General features: G+C 38.5%; 1 protein-coding gene across 2 annotated transcripts in view; it reads right to left on the bottom strand.

The window, feature by feature from the left end:
• Positions 1-2176: 2176 nt before the first annotated feature.
• LOC130923300 (E3 ubiquitin-protein ligase NEURL1-like) overlaps positions 2177-22190 on the bottom strand; it is a 51662-nt gene continuing 31648 nt past the window's right edge. Inside the window, exons 4-7 of one of the 2 annotated variants that reach the window (XM_057848911.1) lie at positions 14015-14677; positions 10687-10806; positions 10033-10161; positions 2177-5343 (exon numbers count right to left, since the gene is read on the bottom strand). In XM_057848911.1, the coding sequence (XP_057704894.1) occupies positions 5117-5343; positions 10033-10161; positions 10687-10806; positions 14015-14677 (1139 nt within the window). In that variant the 3' untranslated portion in view covers positions 2177-5116. The remainder of the gene's footprint in view (positions 5344-10032; positions 10162-10686; positions 10807-14014; positions 14678-22190) is intronic. The other variant, XM_057848912.1, reaches the window with a different exon arrangement.

Genomic DNA, 22190 nt, shown 5'->3' with positions numbered 1-22190 from the left:
TCAGCGAAAACGTGCCGAATATTGCCAACAATCCTCCCGCTTTGTCAGTGTTTCATCAGTAAACCAGCGAGCACTGTCATATAATCATATAAGGTGGCATACCAAGTTGCTCAGTGCCAAATAACTCCACAACAAAGGAAAGGAGCTGATACTGCCAGCAGCAAAAATAAACTGTCCCTCTGTCCAATGACACTTTCATTTTTGTTCTACTAAGTTTTGTTTTTTCGGTCTAATTGTTTGGCATATTGTCCTCGTGAGTTAATGTTGCTAATCAATTTTAATTTATTATTAATTTATTCAATTGTATTTTTCAGTATCAAATGGTGAAAAAAATCTTGAGTGTATTTTTACAGTATGGATGAGTATTTTTTTTTAAAATTAACTTTATTGTAAGTTGATCTATATTACTTTTTACTTTAATATTAAAAAGAACACAATGTTATGAAGAGGAGTATTTTATATTCAAATGATACTACAGTATATTTACAGTGGCGGCAGAGAGTTGAGGGGGTGTGGAACGTTTATGTCTTCCTGGGTGGGGGGGCATAACAAAATAATTGAGAAGCACTGCTTTAGAAGCAGGACGAGGAACACGAGAAACTGGGGAAAACGCTGTCATGAACGTGGACATGCAAATTGAAAATGACGCAACAAGGAGTGAAAAGAAACTGGGAGCTTATATACACACACAGACAAGGGGTAACGACACAACGAGGAACAGGTGAGCACAGGAGGATGCAGATTAGAGGATACACTAGGAGCAGGCAAAACAGGTGAAATCAATAGGCAATCACAGGGACAAGTCACACTAAGAGAAAACCAACACAAAACCTAGCAAACCAGCATGTTACTAAACGCAGCAGTTCAAAACTACATTTCCCATAATGCCTAGCGCGGCCAAGCTCACTGACAGCTACCCTATTAGCGAATGACGGTAGCTGAGGCAAAATCAAACATTGCTATTAAAAGTTTACAATCATTGGCGGCGCATCGATGGAACACCAAACAGGATTTTACATATATCACACCAGTACAAAACTCCAACGGAAGTCAACAGCTGCCGAAAAGTTAGTTTAGCAAATGTACACACCGATAGCCTGTGAGCTCCTGCAGTGACGAAGCTTTGATTGTGAATGAGAATTGGCAGTTGAGGCCATGATAAAGCCAGTCTTTGACTGTGCATGCATGCGCAAATTTGTATCCAAAGTAGATTAAAGGTATTTTCGACTTAATTACTCTTTGGGTACATGAGCATTTGAATATATACGTATTTATCGTAATGAAAGTCTTAACAACTGGGTAGGCTCTCTGGGAACACTTTACAGGCAGAACAGTACAGTAGTATTCTATGCAAAGCGTCAGTCAATTTCCAGACATTTTCATGGATTCATAAAACCCTGCCGGACGTCCCGGACAGGATATAAAAAGTGGACATGTCCTGGCAAAAGAGGACGTTTGGTCACCCTAGATAAGGTGAGAAGCTCAGTCATTCGGGACGGGATCAGTGTTGGAGAAGCTTCTCCATCGCTTCAAGATGAGCAAGACGAGGAGGCTTGAGCATCCAATCAATATGCGGCCTGGACACCTCCCTGCTGAGGTTTTCCAGGCATACCCAACTGGGAGGAGGCCTCTTGGTCGACCCAGGACATGATGGGGGGATGAGGATGCCCCTGGAAGAGCTGGACAAAATAGCAATAGGAAGAGGAAAGTCTGGACTACCTGAGAGAACATAGAAGGACTTAATTGTAGCTGAATAAAGTTACATAATGAATAGAACCAAGTTGTAATACTGGATGTTTAACACAAAGAAACATATTTTCACATAAACTTTATTGAAGAAAAATCAAACATGATTGGCATATTTGAAAAAGACTTCCCTTCCCTACATAACAAATCCACGCAGACATGAATAACCTCATGGAAAAAATTATAATAACAAGGAAAGAAAATAACAAATGCTCTGAAATATAGCTCTCGACAATATCTTTGGGGACACATTTGTGGCCTTACAGCCTAAACAAATTCTTCATTGAAGCGCTCACAAAAATAAATAATCTCTCATCGTACTATACACCTTACATTTCAGATTAATTTTTATTTTGGGTCAACTCTCGGATTAGCATGAAAAAATGAAAACGTGTACCATAGAGTTCCAGTTTAGCAGTGCATGTAGTGGTTAAATTGAAAAAAAAAAAAAAAAAAAAAAAAAACCCTGGGAAACATGAAAGGATTACCTTACTTTTATTAAAGCACAGTAATAATGATATTAGTACAACCTCCGCCCTCTCAATGTTTTTTTTCTCCACTATTAAATTAGCGAACGAAAAGCCAGCGTGGTCTAAAACCACAATCCTGGTTCACTTCAAATTATGACACAAAGGTTAGCAGGCCATTATTGCATTGCACTCTCCTTTTTCTTGCAAATGTTATTTAGAATTGTTCATGAAATATTAGCAGATTTTACAAATGTTTAAACTGTTATTGCTATTGCACAAAACATTTAGTAGTAAACTAGCCATGAATCTGTGACTTGTGCACTATGCTGTTAACTCTTTACAGTTTTGGGGTACTCAATTTGGAAATAATTTTCAATACTCATTTCTCATGTATTTTCAAAAAATGTTTTTCATGTGATTAGATCGCACCCCCTACCCCACTTATTTTGACTTCAGTGTAACTTTTGTGTTTTATTTTATTCAATTACATTTTAAAAGGTGGATTTAGACCATTATTGCACTACACTTTTAGTGGTTTGCATTTATAGAAGATTAAATCAATCTCTAACTAGTCTCTTGACCTCCCCCCGAAAAAGTGAAATGGGGTTAGCCCACTGTAGTTCTCCGTGCAACTAATGTACAGTAATTTGTGTTTTGTTTAAAATCCATAATTGGTAAAAAGGAAAAAGAAAAAAAAGTACTATTTGTACATAATTAAATTAGAAACTTATTTTTCAAATGTTACAATTTCTACTTGACTCATCAACGCACTTTTGAATTTATTAATTCATTCAAGGTCTTGTGATTTTTTTCAAATCCCGGTAATTGAACTTTGTTCAAATTTTTTTTTTTTAAATTTAAATGTAGTATTTTTGCATTTGAACTAGTAACACCATTTGTATTCCTTTAATGTTATTGCAATGTTATGTCAGTATACGTGCAAGTGATTCACAATGTTTCCTGAAAATACTGATAGACTTCTGCATTTAAACCACTTCGATGTAAGCCAGTTGGCAACAGCAGCAACCAAATGTAAACTCATGCCCCTGCAACATGCAATGTTGAAGTTAACCCACCGGAGCTCTCAAATTTTCAAGCTTTGTAGTTAAGTAAACAAAGCCATCTGTCGCTTATTGCTTTTGTCCGCCTCATCCTCCCGACAATCAAGAAAATGTCCACTTGTCATCCTTTAAAAGCTACTTAAAGAAAACATGATTGTCTTTTTTGTTATTATCTGATTACAGGAAATCGTACGTGCGAGAGCACTTGTTTTCAAATGGCAGCAAGGTGACCTTACTCCACTTGCGTTTGTGTCCTCGACTCTCTCTTATTGCATCTCAAGTGAGGAGGAAACGCATGTCACCTCATTAGTTCTTACCCTTACGAAGCTTTTATCCGGCTTATTGTCGCAGCGTTTATTGGCAGTCACATGTTTTCTTTAAAAAATAACAACAAAAAAGTTGTTCAGTGCCATTTTAAACAAAAAGTAGCAAAAAAAGTTGCACATAAGTCATACTAGCCTTGAACAACAGACTAATTCGATGTGAAAAGAGTTCATGGCCACATTGGAAAGAAAATTAAAGTCACAGAATTGTGATGAATTATTCATGTAATTATGACGATACAGTATTTTTAAAAGTTCCTAATATAACATTTGAAAAATCCAAATTTTTACAATAACCTAGCTCTAATGCTAATCAAAAACTGAAACGCTGAAAAAAGTGGGAATGTTGCGAGAAAGAAAATGTAAAAAAAAAAATTTAAAAAGTAAAATTATAACATTAGGGAAAAATATCCTTTACAAAAAAAAAAAAAAAAATCAACGTTGAAAAAATAAAATAATTCACAAACAAAAGTCATCAAATCCCACTTTCATGAGAAAAATAGAATAATTAAAAAAAAATTAATAAAATTGAACGTCATTATTTTATCCAAAGAAAATCAGAAGTTATGTAAACATTTTATATATTTTATGGCCATGAGGATGAAATATTACTATAAGAAAACGTGAAAATAAACGTTTATTAGCAAACTATTTTTGTACGACTTATTTATTTTAAGGACAAAACACATTACTGGAATCCAAAATAAAATTATGATTTACATAAGCATTAAGTATCAAGTATATATTGCTAGAATTTTTTCACAGCTACGACAATGGAGGAACGCATTTAACTCCCTCCATTGCAGGTTTCGTGTTTACGTGTCCATTATATTGCTCATTTTTTTGGTGGTATAGTTTGTTACCCTATTTTCCACTGCCTTGCGTTTATTTTGTGTGTAATTTCAACATTGACCACTGGAAGGCTGTAAATGTGACCAAAAAAGAATGAAAACAGGAAGTAGTTCAACCATTTTCAAATTTGGTTTGGAAAAATGTATATTCTGTGCGTATTTAAATTGAGTATTTCTTCATTGTGTAATGTGCTTATTTTATGAAGGGTCAAGTATTAGTCTTTTGGTTGAAATTTCCTTTTGCCTTTTTCTCTAGCCAAAATCCCTGAACACCAATATAAAACATGTTTGATTATGAAAAAGTCTTAACTACTTCACCTTGACTTCATCAACTACCACAGGCTCTTGTGTCAAACGTTTTTCACCAAGTTTGCCTCATCTGGCCACATTGAACAAACTCACTGTCCAATGCCACATAAAACTCAAGAAACAAAGAACAAAGGAGGAAATTTAATTTTCATTCTTTTCATGCGGCAACTTTGCTTCAATCCTCCTCTTTTAAATCACCCATATGCCCATTGAGAAATTAGAACTTCTCTAGTAATCAACACTTGGTTTACATTCCTTGGACAAAAGCGCAAGTAGTCTTGAACTTGACTACTTCCAGAAAAACCTGAGTTGAGCTTGACAATTCAATGACGGAGTCCGCTGAGGAAAGACGGGTCCTACGAGCCCCGGTAGGTCTTGATAATGTCTTTGATGGGCTTCCTACAGATGGGACACGTCGCCTTATCTTGCTTGAGCCTGAGGGCACATTTGTAGCACAGGCACAGGTGTCCGCAGTTGTACAGCGCCGTGTCGGCCGTGTCGTCGCAGCAAATGGCGCAATCGTCAGTGGCCGGCAGTGCACTGGGAGAGCTCGGGCTGGAAGCCAATGCACTCTTCTCCGTTTCTGAATAATTCAAGGAAATGCCATGCTTTACCACTGAACCCACTGGGTGCCATTGACAGATGTCCAATCCAGTTAAATTGGGAGAGGTTGGCAGCAAATGATCATTCAAATGGATTGGACATGTATCGCTGTCAATGCTTTCAAATATGAAAAGATATTTGAGCGTTACTGTTAGGCAGTGAGGACCATGTGACATATTCAAGCATTCATTTTGATTAAATCATTTGAGTACAGCCAGTTTTTTTAAAGGCATCCCAACAGAAAGAATATTGTGTTGATTTATTACCAAATGCCAAATGAAAGAATAGACTTTTCTTTCGACACGAAAAAAAAGTTTTATCCTACCTTTTCTTATTATTAAGGACTTAGCCGTAGAGCAGGGGCAGCCAACGTCGGTCCTCGAGGGCCCCTATCCAGCTTGTTTTCCTTGTCTCCCTCCTCCAACACACCTGACTCAAATACCGTATTGGCCAAAATATAAGACGGTCTTTTTGCATTGAAATAACACTGAAAAAGAGGGGGTCGTCTTATTTCGTGGTCTAGACATTATACCCATTCACGACGCTAGATGGTGCCAGGTATCATTGAAGCGATATTCTGTCATGACAGATCTCAGCTACTCCTCCCATTCACGAAGCTAGATGGCGCCAGATATCATTGAAGCAAGCGATGTTCTGTCAAGACAGATCTCAGCTACTCTTTTTAGTTTAAGCAGTTTGCATTATTTTATTGCAATGCTTTTCCTTATCCAGATTTGTTTCGAGACTACAGTTACAGTTAGGCTTCACTTTGATGGTTAATGCAGTTATTGCAATTTTGTTGTTTTATCACAATAGATTGGTTTATTTACATTTCTAAAACCAGAAGCCGTTCATTTACGGATGTGATTGCACTTTAGCTAACATATTTAAATGTTCAGATATTAAGATTTGAATGAGGCAAAATAACATGCTTTTTCTCTCAAATATATTGTTATAATCATTTGTTTCGGATGTACTGTAATTATTTTCTGTATAAAAATTAATTTGGTGTTCAAAAAGTCTTTTTTCAAACTTGAGTCTTGAAAAAGAGGGGGTCGTCTTATAATCAGGGCCGTCTTATATTCGCGCCAATACGGTAATCAGGATCGTTATCAGACTCCTGCAGAGCTTACTGATTAGCTGATCATTTGATTCAGGTGTTTTAAAGGAGGGAGACATGGAAAACAAAGCTGGATAGGGGCCCTCGAGGACCGGAGTTGGCTACCCCTGCCGTAGTGCATGCTAAGTTTAATAAATGTAGACATTTTTTTTTAGTTTCTGGAAGAAAAAAAAAGATTTTTGTAAAATTAATTCATTACATGTACAGTGGTACCTCTACTTACGACATTAATTGGTTCTGGAAGTCGTCTCGTAAACCAAAAATTTTGTAAATAGAGACATGTTTTACATGTAAATGCCCTAATCCGTTCCAAGCACAACTGACACTCTAAATTAAATGTTATAATTGGGGTAAAACCGGAATAAAGAACAGCCAAAGACATTTTAATCATTCCATATACCTAACCTCATCATTAATACCTGTTATGAAGAAAATCATCGAACAAAGTGCAAAGTAAAAAAGAAAAAAAAATATCTTTAGAGTGAGCCAATGTCCCCTCTCACGAGATCGATGGTGCCTATCGCCTATCTCACAAAAATGCGAGGAAACCGATGCTCTAATGTGCTAATGTAATAAACCGTCTGTGGTCTCAAAAAAACTTTTTGTGAGACAAAAACCTGAGGACCCTTGTGCTAATTTGGCTCAGACGTCGACCCACTTGTTACAATAATACCGTCGCGCCTGTGCACGTCATTATACTGCAATGCCCAAATTGAAATGTCATCAACAGTAGGCCAATAGGAGAGCAGAATCCCAATACGAGGGCATGGTGGGAAATATTATGACCAGTAGGGCAGCAGGATCTTATGGCACGAGTTTTAAAAGCAGAAAGCATGAAGTATTTACCGTATTTTTCGGACTATAAGTAGCAGTTTTTTTCATAGTTTGGCCTGGGGTGCGACTTATACTCAGGAGTGACTTATGTGTGAAATTATTAACACATTATGATATCTTTTCACATAATATTTTGGTGTTTTGGAGTTACACTGCTGGTTTGGTAAACTTGTTAGCATGTTCTTTATGCTATAGTTATCTGAATAACTCGTAATAGCTATGGCCACGTTCGCGTTCTGGCTTTGGCAATTTGTGTTCAATTGTATTATTGACATTTTTTTTATATTGAAATGTATGCTTTTAGTTTGTGGCACTTTCACGCCCAAGTGGGGGCGCACTTGAACTTGTTTACGCGAAGAAGAGCGCTCACACGCCAGAAGACGGACAGCTACGCAGCGTCTGAGCGGGTGGGTGAGAGGGAGGGAGAGAAACACGGCTGCGAACCTACGTTCATTGTTTATGCTTGTAAAATATCTCTACAGAGGCAACGCCTGTGTGTATCATCTTTTCTGCTGTTATTGTGTGTTTTCCACCCGCGATCGGACACATAGAACCAGTTGTGTGGTTGTTTGAACGATGTGCTAATGCTAGCGAACGCATGCTAACCGTTTGAGTCATTGCTGTAATAGCAGCTAATTATCATTTATTTACGTTGATGCGAACCCGTTTGGTATCGAAGACGAAATTGATTTGTATTATATCTATTTTTAGTTTCACTCTTCAAATGATGGTGTCATAACGACGGCCAAAATAAAGTCAGCAAATTATACGGACATCCAGCATCGTCATTTGGGAGTTTAGCTCGCTGTATAGCCAGGACCGAGCCGTAGCGTCCTGGTGAGGACAGTATATTCGCATTTCGTTGTTCATGCATCATGTAACATTATCATACAGTACACTTATTCAGCATGTTTTTCTCCATTGTATTTTTATATTAAATTGCCTTTCAAGATGACATATCTGTTCTATGTGTTGGATTTTATCAAGTAAATTTCCCCCAAAAATGCGACTTATACTCCGGCGCGACTTATATATGTTTTTTTCCTCTTCATTGGGCATTTTATGGCTGGTGCGACTTATACTCTGGTGCGATTTATAGTCCGAAAAATACGGTATCTTTTATAGTGGTGGTCTCCAACCTGGTCCTCAAAGGCCCGCTGTGGGTGCAGAATTTCATTCCAACCAGACAAACGACAACACTTTTTCACCAATCTGGTGTTTTACAAGTGCAATCATTTGATTGCAGTCAGGTACTGCTTGTTTTAGCAGAAACCTTATTGGTTCAACAATCTGTGCTAGATCGGCAGGAACAAAAACCACGACCCACGGCGGGCCTTTGAGGACCGCGTTGAAGTCCACTGTTTTACAGTATTGTATTGTAAATAGTATTTTTGCCTCTCGTAATGTAAATTTCTTTCTTAAAGGGATCCACTGATAGAAAGAGTAGTGTAGTTCTTAAAAGTTCAACGTTATTATGACTTAAAATAATTTGATATTGTAACCCCTCTTGATTTTTTCGTTTTAATACAATCTGTAAAATTAGTTTAACTAGTAGGTCGCCATTGTTCTCGACGTTGCAGGGCGGTGACGTCACTGGGTTACACTGCCGGGCTTCTAGACTCTAACGACATAAATATGTAATCTCTTCAACCATTTCAATTTGAACCCGAGAGGAACATTAATTAGCATGACAGCACTGTCGATATTTCACAAAACGAGCAGCAAAAGCAAAATGAACAGGTAAGACGGGATGAGACTAGACGAGAGTAGGAAAAAAAATGGTGTTCAGCCAAAATGTGCTACACTGGCGAAATACCCTAGAAGAGGTGAATTTGACACCCAAAGTACTACCATGAGCTTTCAGCTTCTTTAGATGCATACAGACAGAACATACTAAAGATGCCTTAAGAAAATACTTAAACAAATAAGAACATCAAATAAGGGTGGTTTAAATATGCTACGTAACTAATGTCGACAGATCAACAATCTGCTTTAAAGCCACCACAACAAAACACACTTCTTAAAAGTATGAGAGGGAAACACATGCAAAAAGTATTTTAAGGCAATGAAAAGGAAATAAAAGACTCAATAAAAACACAAATAGTCAGTACTCGCCGCTTTTAACCAATAAGCGCATGTGTTAGTCGCCTTGCCACCTAGAAGGAATGATGACCCTGTAGTATTCGTCGAGTGACAGTGACAATCTACGTCATCATCCCGAGCGTCCACTGCGCTTAAAACATGCCGCCCTCCATAGGTAAAACATGTACTCAATATTATAGATTTTTAAATCAATGTCAATAGTTTAAGTGTTTCTAATCACATATTTTAGTAAAAGACAACAATTGTGGCTCATTAGAGCCTACAAGTCTTTAAGTCCGAGCTTCCCTTTAACAAAGGCAATATTTTCCCATTTAAACGTGTCGCAACCTGATGACGTTCGTAAGTAGAGGTACCACTGTACACTGTTCTGCTGCGTATTAAATTAGTTCACAAGCTCTGTGTTTCTTGGACCTGAGGATTAAATGAGTTATTGTCAACAACACATTCACTGCAATTGACTGCTAAAGAAGTAAAATGTATATATTTAAACTGGGAAAGCTGACAGCGAATAATTAGCACATCGATCCATCAGCTTGTAGAACAATTTCTTAATCTAAGCATCTAAATATGAAATACTAAAGAAGGCGACACATTATAAGACGTTGGACAAACCTGTGTGGGAAGAAGAACTAAGGCGCAGTTGTCTTTCATTATATGAAGTGACGTTGGCAACGTTGGCTTGAGTAGACGAGGGGGTATTTAGCAACTGGACAAGGTTCTCAACGGTCCTAGCTGGGCCTGCTGATGCAAACACACATCACAACAAAGTCAATATAGTAGTCAGCAATAATAATAGTGAACGTCATCCCTTGCGTTTTGTTTCATTTGTGAACCAGGAAGTGGTCTTGAACAAATACACTTATAGTAACATTCTATTTGAGTGCTCTGTTTACTTCAGACATTTCATTTGTGTCTTTATTAGGGCACACAGCACTCTTAATAAAGTTACCACCCATGTCAGCAACCATTTTGTAGCAGATAATGTGCTTACATTTTACTGCATCCTGTATTATTTGCCCTCCTGCTTAACATCAACACCACCCCTTTCTATTAGCTCAGTAAATATTTGACCTTTGACGCAAACACGTTAATGTCATGGATCTGGTTCATCCTGCTGCTGGCCTTTCTGCTGTAACAAAAAAGCATGGGTCACTCCCTCAAGAAGTGACTACAGGATTTGGCCCCTTTCAAACGGCTATATTTTCTCATGAGGACAAGTGCTTGAAAATAGATGAGACATGAGAGCATGCGAGGGTTTGAACAGACCTCCGGGGGAAGGCTGGCTGGAGTTGAGGTGTCTGATGTGGATCACGTTGGGCTCTGTGGGTGTAGTTGCGAATGAGGGTGATCTCCCTAGGCCTTGGACATCAGAGTGCGAAGATAGACCTGACAATATACAAAAAATGGAAATTAGAACCAAGCTCCTCCATTCACTTCTTTATCGTTCCTTCGCAACGAGACGCCACAAATCATGTGCATCCCAGCAGAAAGAATCTTATTTAATATAATTGAAAAAACACAAAATTTCATTTTTCTGATGTGTAACCGTGGAGAAAAACAATAAATGAGAGGATTTCCATGGAGTGGCCGCCTTTAGTACAGGCGGACATCTTATCAATGCCAGTAACCTTTTAGCCAATCAAATGCAAGAACAGTGATCCCTCGCTACTTAGCGCTTCAAACTTCGCGACCTCGGTCCATCGCTTTTCAATTAAAAATATATATATATACAGATGAGCTTTCCCGAGTCGATCGCGCAGTCTCACGCTCGCTCCCTCCCTCTCCCTGCTCTTTGCTCATCAGAGAGTGAACTGGAGATGCTTATTAAAAAATAAACGATGATTGACAGGTGGTTAACCTTTGATCTTGCCAGAGACTCGACCTTCAAAGCGCCTCATGCGTCAATCATCGTTTAATTTGTTAAACAGTTGCTGTGGCAACTCATTGTGTGTAAGTGAGAAGCTGGAGCAGATTTGGAGTGTACACTTAATGAAGCATTTAATAAAGACAAGCATTTATTTTTATTTTTATTTTTTTACTTTTTTTAAACAGATTGTCATCTACTTTTTTCTTCTTTAAAAATAATTCTGAGAGACTGTAACATTTTTAAAACTTATCATAATTATTACATTTAAAGTGCTTAGAAATATTTATTAATAAAAGTGTTTTTAAATTATACTTTGTGGAAAAAGGTAGAATTTTTTTTTTTTTTAGGGGGGGGCGCTACCTCACGGTTTTTCACTTATCGTGGGGAGTTCTAGGGTCTCCTTTAACTGCGAAAAACGAGGGCTCACTGCATCCCAGATTGCCCACCTATGCGCCTATATTCAAGTACTGTATATCAATATTTCCTGGATGCTTGTGGGTATAACTGATGTCGCAAAATGGCCTCGCACTTTGACGGTGTCGATTTTACATTATGATCTCCATTACCAGAGGATATACTCACACCACAGTCTCAAGTGAACCAATTTTGAATTATTTATTTATTTATTTATTTTTTGCCTTTATCCGATTTGAGTGTGATACTTCCATGCAAACTGACATTTTAATATCTAAGCCAGTTTCGTATATGATTTTAAATCTGGTATGATCCACATTTCTGGATTGTAGTTGAACTGTCCAATTCGGAATTTGGGAGACCGTTGATAACGTCACGTTGTATTGCTTAGCAACGGATAAAATGATGGGGCTGGGGTGAGTTCTGCAGGAAACCACAATAATCATGGAGGACTGACTCCTTGATGTCTGTATAATCAATCGACTTAGCTAAATCACAGGCCTCCCAGTCAAATATGCTTCTCTGTTTATTAACACATTTCCACTGCTGCCTTGTGACATATTTTTCTAAGTCTACACATGGGGGTAACTTTATTCAACACGTGCCTTATTATTGCTCTACACTTGTGCGACACTTTACGCGTCACTATAGAAAACTGTACAGTAGTGTGAACGGTCACAATAAAGGAGTGGATATGACAAAAAAATTGGATTTGTGAATTTAGACCTGCAAACGGAATTTAGCCTAAAACGGCTGTGCAAGCAATCATTTGCTGTCAACCGTCCCAGTCAGAATGGATTGAGCGTCTACCACCGTCATTTTTGTATCAAACTGTTCCAAACACAGTAAGATGGCGAGAAGTGGTGCGTGGGAGCATCGGCGTCCCATCTGTTCCGTTTCACGAGCTCCACGACACCCGACCGTGACATAATTGTCGCTTGCCTCACTGGCGACACGTTTCCACGGCAACCGGTGGTTGCCGGGCCCACAGCTGGAGTGGGAAAACGTCTCACAGGATGTACTCTCACAGCAGAGGCGGAAAGCGAGGACAGAGGAAGTGGAGAGGAGTGACGTTCTGCCAAGGGAACGCTCAGTGGGAGAACGCCTAGCATCTTCAACCGCAGTGCAATTACATTTAATAATGCATATGGTGGGCATTGTAAGGAGCAATTATGAGCTGTCCCACTCTTGATAAATAACACTAGTGGCAGCGGGGAGCCCGAGCCTGATAGAAATATCTTCTAATCGCTGATGAATTACTAGAAGAAGAAAAAAAAAATATTTTCCCTGCATATTTTTAAGGGAAAAAAATCATTGTGAAATGGCTACTTGATATTCGAGAAAAAAAGAATTTACACTGTATAGTTGTTTAGTCATAGAATTTAAGGACATTAACCCCTATTCTTTTGCCACAAACTAAGCCATAGTGAAGGCCAGCATAATTGCATGGTTAAGTGATATGTTTTGATTAAGAGACATGCAAGCTTTGTTCATTTGGGAGGAGCTAAGTTACCCGTGCAAAAACAATACAAGCAATTCAAAAGATTTTAGTAGGGACGTCAAAAACTTCCATGTACTAACTCTAATTTAATGTATTTTTTAATGAAACGTTTTATAGTGCTTTGTCTTATTCGGGAGTTTTATAAATCGGAAACTTTTCATCGGAATTCATTGGAACAAATTAGAATATACTGTAGCAGTAACTGACCAAATTGACGGCTGGCATGGATTATAGCGAACCAATAATCCGGACTACATTTCATGGAAGTACAGCGGTACCTCGATCTACAATTGCCAGTACTATTCTGAGTTCTGGGATGTCGCTACATCTATTTTTCTGTTTCAAGCCAAAATTTGAAGTTGAACGAAAACAAATTGCCAGTTAAAGATGTTATATGGAGTTTGTCACTTTTTTACTCGTGACTAAGCACAAACATAAAGCAACAAGAGTTTGGCCCTTGAAATCGTAAATACAGCAAACGTGATTGTTTACTGTTATAAGCAAGTCTTATGTAGGTTAGAAACGTGGGTTAAAAATTTTTGCAAAGTGGAGCCGAGGCAAAGGCTGGGGGACGCGCGTTGTAGGGCACAGACACGTGTTTGCTCAGAATGTTTGACCCGAAGACTCTCTATTGCAGGGTAAAAAGAGGACTTTTGGGCATTTGTGGAGCATCCATGTAGCAGAAAAGTATTTTAAATTAACTCTAAAAATTCAATTTAGTACCATAAAGTCCTATATATCCCACATTTTCCTGAATGTTCTAATACTAATGAGAACAGGTGTTAGAGAAAATTTCAAGGACGATGACTTACCAAAAATCTTGAGTTGCGTGATGTTTTTTGAGGGAGCGAAGACCATCCAGAGCGGTCTGGAGTTGTCCACGCATAACTGCACCCCATGGTTTACACCATTTATGCTCATGATCAGCTCGCCTTCAGCGTTCACCTCAAAGCCCAAGATGTCTTCGTCCAGCAGCGGCACAGCCTCGAGGCCAACAGCCCGGAATTCCCCGTGGCCCAGCAGCAATGTCGGGTCGTTGGGCAAATCTCTGGAATTCAGTGTGGCCGGGTCACAGGCTGTCACGCCGTATATTAGCGAGGCCTGTTCGACAGTATGCAGCATCAGAAAGACGCTCTCCGAGCACTCCAGAGGTCGACTGGTGAAGACAAGCATTTTGTCCTCGCCCTCGTGATCCACCGTTACCACCGTGTGATGGTCTGTCATGCGCAGGTGCTCGCCGTGTACGGCGTGAATGTGCAGCTCATTGTCCTGGGACTCTCGGAGCTCAGAACACAACCGTAGGTTCTGGGAGTTTTGGGGCATGTGGTCACTGTACTGGTGCTCGTCGTCGTCTTCATCCTGACCCTCTTCGTACAGCTCCATCAGGGGTAATTGTTGTCTTCGATTAGACCCTACAGTTTGGCAGCGGGTGAGAGAACTAATCTTTGAGAGGTCCGGCGGTAGGGTCTCGCTGTCTGTGGGAAAACAGAAGAAGGTTGGAATGCAATAGGGAACTTAAAATACAAAATTTACTAAACAGATAATAAGAACAATAATAACAAAGATATCAATAAGCCTAACATTCCCTTTCCATTGGCTTGCCAATCGTAAACATTGTAACATTGCAGTCTGGCAAGGCGTTTTTCTGTCCCCAACTGCATTTCAGTTAGGGTTGCTAACTCCCTGAAAATAAAAATAAGGGACAACTCCTTGGTAGAGCCGGCCGGCCAAACAACAGTCATATTTTGATGTTCTTTTTGTATATAAAAAGGGATAAAAATAAAAAAAAATACAGTAATTGTGTAATATAATAATTTCACTCAAACTTGAATTATGTGCGTATTTGATATACATTATATAAATCAATATATACAGGGGCTGGACAAAATGATGGAAACACCTTAAAAAAACAATAATTTAATATGGTGTTGGTCCGCCTTCCGTGGCCATTACAGCCTCAATTCTCCTAGGTATTGATTCATACAACTTGTGAATTGTTTCCAAAGGAATTTTAAGCTATTTTTCAGTTAGAATACCCTCTAACTTTTTTAGAGACAATGGCAGGTGGAAATCGATGTCTTAATTGAATCTCTAAAACTGACCATAAAAGCTCAGTAATGTTGAGGTCTGGGGATTGTGCCAGCCATACGAGATGCTTAACTTCATTAGAATGTTCCTCATGCCATTCTTTAACAATTACTGTATTTTTCGGACTATAAGTCGCGTTTTTTGTTTCATATTTTGGCTGGAGGTGCGACTTATACACGACTTATGTGTGAAATTATTAACACATTATGATATCACATGTTATTTTGGTGTTTTGGAGTGACACTGATGGTTTGGTAAACTTATTAGCATGTTCTTTATGCTATAGTTATCTGAATAACTCTTAATAGCTATGGCCACGTTTGCGTTCTGCCTTTGGTAATGTGTGTTCAATTGTATTACTGACTTTTTTTTTTATATTGAAATGCATGCTTTTAGTTTGTGGCGCTTTCACGCCCCCACAAGGGCGTACTCGCCCTTGTTTACGTGAAGAGCGCTCACACGGCAGAAGAAGACGGACAGCTACGTAGCTCTGAGTGAGTGGGTGAGTTAGCGAGAGAGAAACACGGCTGCGAACCCACGTTCATTGTTTGTTCTTTTAAAATATCTCTACAGAGGCAACTCCTGTGTGTATCATCTTTTCTGTTGTTGTTGTGTGTTTTCCACCCACGATCAGACACTTAGAGCCAGTCGTGTGGGTGTTGGAACGATGCGCTAATGCTAGCGAACGCATGCTAACCGTTTATGTCATTGCTGTAAAACAACCTAATTATCATTTATTTACGTTGATGCGAACCTGTTTGGTATCGAGGACCAAATTGATTCCGCAAATGATAAGGACGTTCAGCATCATCATTTGGGAGTTCGCTGTATAGCCAGGACCGAGCCGTAGCGCTCTGGTGAGGACAGTATATACGCATTTCGTTGTTCATGCACTATACACTGTACATTTATTCAACATGTTGTTCTCTATTGTATTTTTATATTCAATTGCCTTTCAAGATGACATATCTGTTCTATGTGTTGGATTTTATCCCCCAAAAATGCGACTTATACTCCGGTGCGACTTATATATGGTTTTTTTTCTCTTCGTTGGGCATTTTATGGCTGGTGCGATTTATACTCAGGTGTGACTTGTAGTCCGAAAAATAGGGTATGCTAAATGATTATGAAGCCAAATGTTAGGCGTTTCCATTATTTGGTCCAACCCTGGCCTGTATACAGTATATATAATTTAAATAAGCACTTCGAAAAACAATAATTATTCGCAATGTATTTTAAATTCTTTTTTTGGAAGTGCAAACATAACCTGAGGTGTGTACAAAGTCCCCTCAGCAATTATTTCACAAATGATCACTTCAAATATATGTGAAAAAGCTAATGAAATTGACATAACCAAAAAATTTAACACAAATAGTGAAAATAAAGTACACAGAGAACAATAAAACAAAGTATCAGCATTTTGAACATTTGAACAGCTTTTTACTCAAGCATCATTCAAATTTCTAATCTCCCACACTCTATGTTGTCTTCCGGTATCATAATTCCAACTCACAGTACCTCGACCAATGAGATGAGCGGGACTGTCATTGTTCTGCCAGCTAATTGGTCAGAAAAGAGAAGCAGGGGGCTGCGTTTTCCTACACATTCTTGAAAGGACATAAAGGACAGAGCGCGTCCCTTGTAAGCTTAAAACAGGATGCGTACTTTTGTTTCTGAGTACGGGACTATCCTTCTAATTTCAGTGCCAATTTAAGCAGTGTTGTTAATAACGGCGTTAAGAGTATAACGGCGTTACTATCTGTGTTATTTTTTTTTGTAGTGAGTTTAGTTTGGTGATCAAATTATTTACTTTTATCATCTTTGCAACACCATTACCGTTACTGAAGATGTAAAGGCGTGCATTACTTTGCATTACTACGTTGGTTGAATGACGCAAGAAAAGTCTGAGAGACACTGACTCACAGAAGCAGAGTGGGGATGAGGGAAAGAAGTTTTGACGCCGTTGCAAACTCGATGCTAGGTGGCTCCAATAATACCTGTCTTCCATAGCCTACAAACTACGCCCACATGATGCACGATGCGGTAGATATCATATGTATATAGAACTAGTTGCGAAATGACAGACTCGGCGGCGTTAGGACATGTATAGAGAACTAGATGCGAAATGATACTCGCTGGCGTTAGTAAACAGCCGCCATCCTAAAACAGTAGACTTCTCAGGAAGGCTCTGTTGTAGAGGACCTTCCTGGTGAACCTAAGTAACCTTTTATCTAAAATACTCCTAAATCAGCAAAATCTTGACTTGAATCTATCTTTAAATGATGAAACAGTTTTAAAACTTTCACATGTCGAAAGTAAGCAGAAGGGAACTAATGTAATAACGGGAGCAATTTTAACAACTTTAATGGTTGATTCACAACATTAAATGACTTCCAAACATAGCAAAGGGTACTATCTAGTTATCACAATATCCGCAATACCTGTCTAGTTAATCTCTAGTTAAGTTTAGGGTAAACAATTGGGCTCGGGCCACTTGTCCCCAAAACCCTTTGAACTGTATGTTTTTTTGGAATGGAGGGGAAAAAAACACCAATTACTTTGCCAACTAACTAATTACTCTTACATTCAGGTAACTGAGTTACTAACTCAATTACTTTTTGGGCGAGGAAATTTGTAACTGTAATTAATTACTTTTTTGCGGCTAACCTCGCCGTATGAAACTACAACGCCGAGAGCAGCCAAATCTATCTGGGTGGTGAACACAGTATTAGTGAAAGCCAGATGATTGGATATGCTGAACTGAAAAAAATAAAGGGAGCAATTAACAACCCATTGTCTGCCATTGACAGAGATATATGAACCAGAGGTGATCCAAAAAGTAGCTGATTTTACATTGACTACACAATAACTTTTATTATTACAAAGTACAACCCTGAAAGTGTGGAACACATCAACAACCTGGTCTAAAGGCTTTAATGTTTTCTTCATGAGGTAATGAATTGGCTGCCATTTACAGTAAAAGACATCTAATCTATTCTGACCAGAAGGGGTCACAACTATCATCAGCCATCCCAGTTAAAATAGTTTAGATTTCTACAGCGTTTAATAGCCGCGAATGAGATTGTAACTCATTGGCTGCACTTCCAAATAATTTTTGGGCGCCAAGGCAGGCAGAGATAATTCACCTCTAGCCCCTTCCATTCAAAATGGATTGGATGTCTATAACAGTCAATGGTAGGTAAAGGAAGGCAAATTTTATTTGTAGAGCACAATTCAACAATGTATTTCAATGTGCTCTGCATCACATTAAAATTACCATGAGACAAAAAACAACAACAACTAAAAAAATTAAAAAACGAAACAGCAAAGTCAAACATGGCAGATTTGAACAATGAGGGCAGTTACGCATATGCTGGAGTAAACAATAGTGTTTTCATGCCTTGACAATTAGTTAAGGAACTCTGATGCTTTTGAATATTGGAAAAGGGATTCTGCATCATATATCATGGCTACCTAGTGCAGCAAAATAAAAAGAATTCAAAACATCCATCTGCATTATATAGTTCAGTTTGAAGTACAGCTACAGTAGATGTACAAAGGACTGTAGCTTCAGGTCAGGAAAAGAACAAAAAAAGATTCCTCACGGATTTATGTAACACATATGAGAAAAGAAGACGTGCACAAAGTCAGTGAAGGAGCCTCCCACTCTGTCTCCAGTGTGGAGTCTTCAGCGTTATCGATGGATTACAGCTGGTAGGCTATTTCCTCACCTACACCAAATCGCGTTCCTGTTTCATCTTTAAGCGGCACCAAATGTGTTCCTCCCTCCACCCCCCGGTGTAGATTGCAATTTTAAATTCACTGAAGCAAAATATATTTAAAAAATACCTTTAATTTTTTTTTTCTCTAAAAAGACCATTTGATGTTATTCAAACAGTTAACACTTTTTTTCTAATTAAACAAAAAAATACAGAAAAAAATGTATATTACAGTATATCATGAGATTTTGTGTCCAAGAATGAAAATTTTCTTTGAAATTAAAACTAAGAAGTAAAACATATTTTAGGAAAGCATTAACATATCATTCCCCTCACCCTTAATGATTAAAAATCACATTATAAATGTATGATGACATCTTGAATTATAGTAAATACTGGATATGTTCATTTTGCTTTTAGGATATACCGCATCATTGATGGTGTAGTGGTGCATTTGCCTGACTTCAGCGCAGGCGGCTTGGAATTAATTCCGACTCAGTGGTGGTGTGATGTGGGTGTGAATGGTTATCTGTCTGTGTGTCTCTTACAGTGGTGTTGTTCACCTTTAAAACTAAATAATATTAATTTAGAAATGTAAAACCAAACATTTCCAGAAAGGTAATAACAAATTAAGGACTTGTTTGGCTGAATGTGCATAAGTCCAGCCTTCAGATGTTGTGCAATCTCTCTAGAAAGAGTCTCCAGCAGTCTTGATGTTTACATAACAAACTTGATTTTAGGATTGGCTAAACTTGTCTTGATCTCGATTCTCTACTCTTTTCTTTTTTGTAATTTTTTTTGACTGCTGGTCACAATTTGTCTAATTTGTCTAATTCAGGTCTAATTCTGACCACTTCGAAGTAGCAACTGTATGAACGTGTCGCTAAAAAAATTAGATAACATCTTTACGTGCTTAAGCCTGATAGCATGATTGGTGGACATGCTGGTCATCAAACTCTGGTTGATGGATCTTGAAGCCAAGAGTTGAACATGTTGATGGTTCCCAGGTTCCCTCTGATTTGGAAGTTCCACTCGGGGATGAAGAATGGGGATGTTTTATAGTTAGCAGAAGATGGTAATAATGAACTACATTAATTTGTTAAAACTGCATTAAATACGTTTTGGATATATTGCACATCAGTTGTAAGCGTAGATTTTGTTGTCCATTCACACTTTAAAAAACACTTTTTTTATTGTCTCAAAATCAAATGTTAGGTCCAGTAACATTACTATGCCTTTAAACGATTTGCTAAATATGTCATGCCTTTGGCAGATTTTGAAACATTCATTTTTTTCTTTTAATCAGAGAGACACCTATTGATATAAGTGATAAACCTGGTGATGTGTTTCAATGAAAGGTAGTGGCATGGCAAAGATTATTGGTTCAATCCAGCGGCATGTTGAGTTTATTTAACCAAAATACTGAACCCCCATGATGCCCTGCTCCTGCGTCATTAGCAGATGAATGAGGACACTATGTAAAATCGGAAAGAGAACTCTGAGGGTAGAAAAGTAGTTATAAAAGTAAAGACCTACTGTATTTTTCAGACTACAAGTTGCACCTGAGTATAAGTCGCACCAGCCATAAAATGCCCAACGAAGAGAAAAAAAACATATATAAGTCGCACCGGAGTATAAGTCGCCTGTTGGGGGGATAAAATCCAACACATAGAACAGATATGTCATCTTGAAAGGCAATTTAATATAAAAATAAAATAGAGAACAACGTGTTGAATAAATGTACAGTGTACAGTGCATGAACAACGAAATACTAATATACTGTCCTCACCAGGACGCTACGGCTCGGTCCTGACTATACAGCGAACTCCCAAATGACGATGATGGACGTCCGTATAATTTGCTGAATCAATCTGGTCCTCGATACCAAACAGGTTCGCATCAACGTAAATAAATGATAATTAGGTTGTTTTACAGCAATGACATAAATGGTTAGCATGCGTTCGCAAGCATTAGCACATCGTTCAAACACCCACACAACTGGCTCTAAGTGTCCGATCGCGGGTGGAAAACACACAACAACAACAGAAAAGATGATACACACAGGTGTTGCCTCTGTAGATATATTTTAAAAGCATAAACAATGAACGTAGGTTTGCAGCCTTGTTTCTCTCTTGCTAACTCAACCACTCACTCAGAGCTACGTAGCTGTCCGTCTTCTTCTGGCATGTGAGCGCTCTTCACGTAAACAAGTGCGAGTGCGCCCCCACGTGGGCGTGAAAGTGCCACAAACTAAAAGCATACATTTCAATATTAAAAAAATGTCAATAATACAATTGAACACACATTGCCAAAGCCAGAACGCGAACGTGGCCATAGCTATTACGAGTTATTCAGATAACTATAGCATAAAGAACATGCTAACAAGTTTACCAAACCATCAGTGTCACTCCAAAACACCAAAATAACATGTGAAATGATATCATAATGTGTTAATATTTTCACACATAAGTCGCTCCTGAGTATAAGTCGCACCCCCAGCCAAAATATGAAAAACAAAAACAAAACAAAAAAAACGCAACTTATAGTCTGAAAAATACGGTATTTACAATTGATTGAATTAGCCAAAATATAGGAACATATTTAGGGAGTTGTAGTCTGTGTCATCCTTGGGGGCAATTTCCAGATGCGCAAAGGTGCCTCATTCACCTGCTCAGGTATACATCAACACCTAGAGAATGTCCAGCTATCATGCTTTACTACAACGTAAGCAGTATTTGAGTACATCTAGGAGTATTTAGATGAACTTTACAGAGTATTACAGTAGAATTAATTTTAGGAAACAATTCACTAGAATTTAGAGTATACTATAATTTTTGGCTATTCTGTCTGTGGGGGTCACTTGGATTGAGGGGGCATACTTTCCCCCTCACTTTTATCAGACAGAGGCAGCACATCTCCGGCCAGTCGCTGATAAAACAGCTTGAACTCAATTACTTCCTCCGCCAAGAGTGTCCACAAGCAAGCACCGGCGTCTTATTATTAGCACGCTTATCATCTTAACAGCAAAGAGATAACTTCTATCCTTGCCATTATGGTTGACATTTTCACATCTTGCTAAGTCCCACAAAAGCACAAATGAGGCAAAGCAAAGAAAGGAAATAAAGTGCTTGGACGTGAGCATTTACAGTTGATTTACTGAGTGTTTGCATCTTCGGCACCA

Source organism: Corythoichthys intestinalis, chromosome 10 (assembly GCF_030265065.1).
Source record: "Corythoichthys intestinalis isolate RoL2023-P3 chromosome 10, ASM3026506v1, whole genome shotgun sequence".
Lineage (NCBI taxonomy): Eukaryota > Metazoa > Chordata > Actinopteri > Syngnathiformes > Syngnathidae > Corythoichthys > Corythoichthys intestinalis.
Note: the sequence above shows the minus strand (reverse complement) of the source record. Positions and strands in the feature narration are given on the sequence as shown.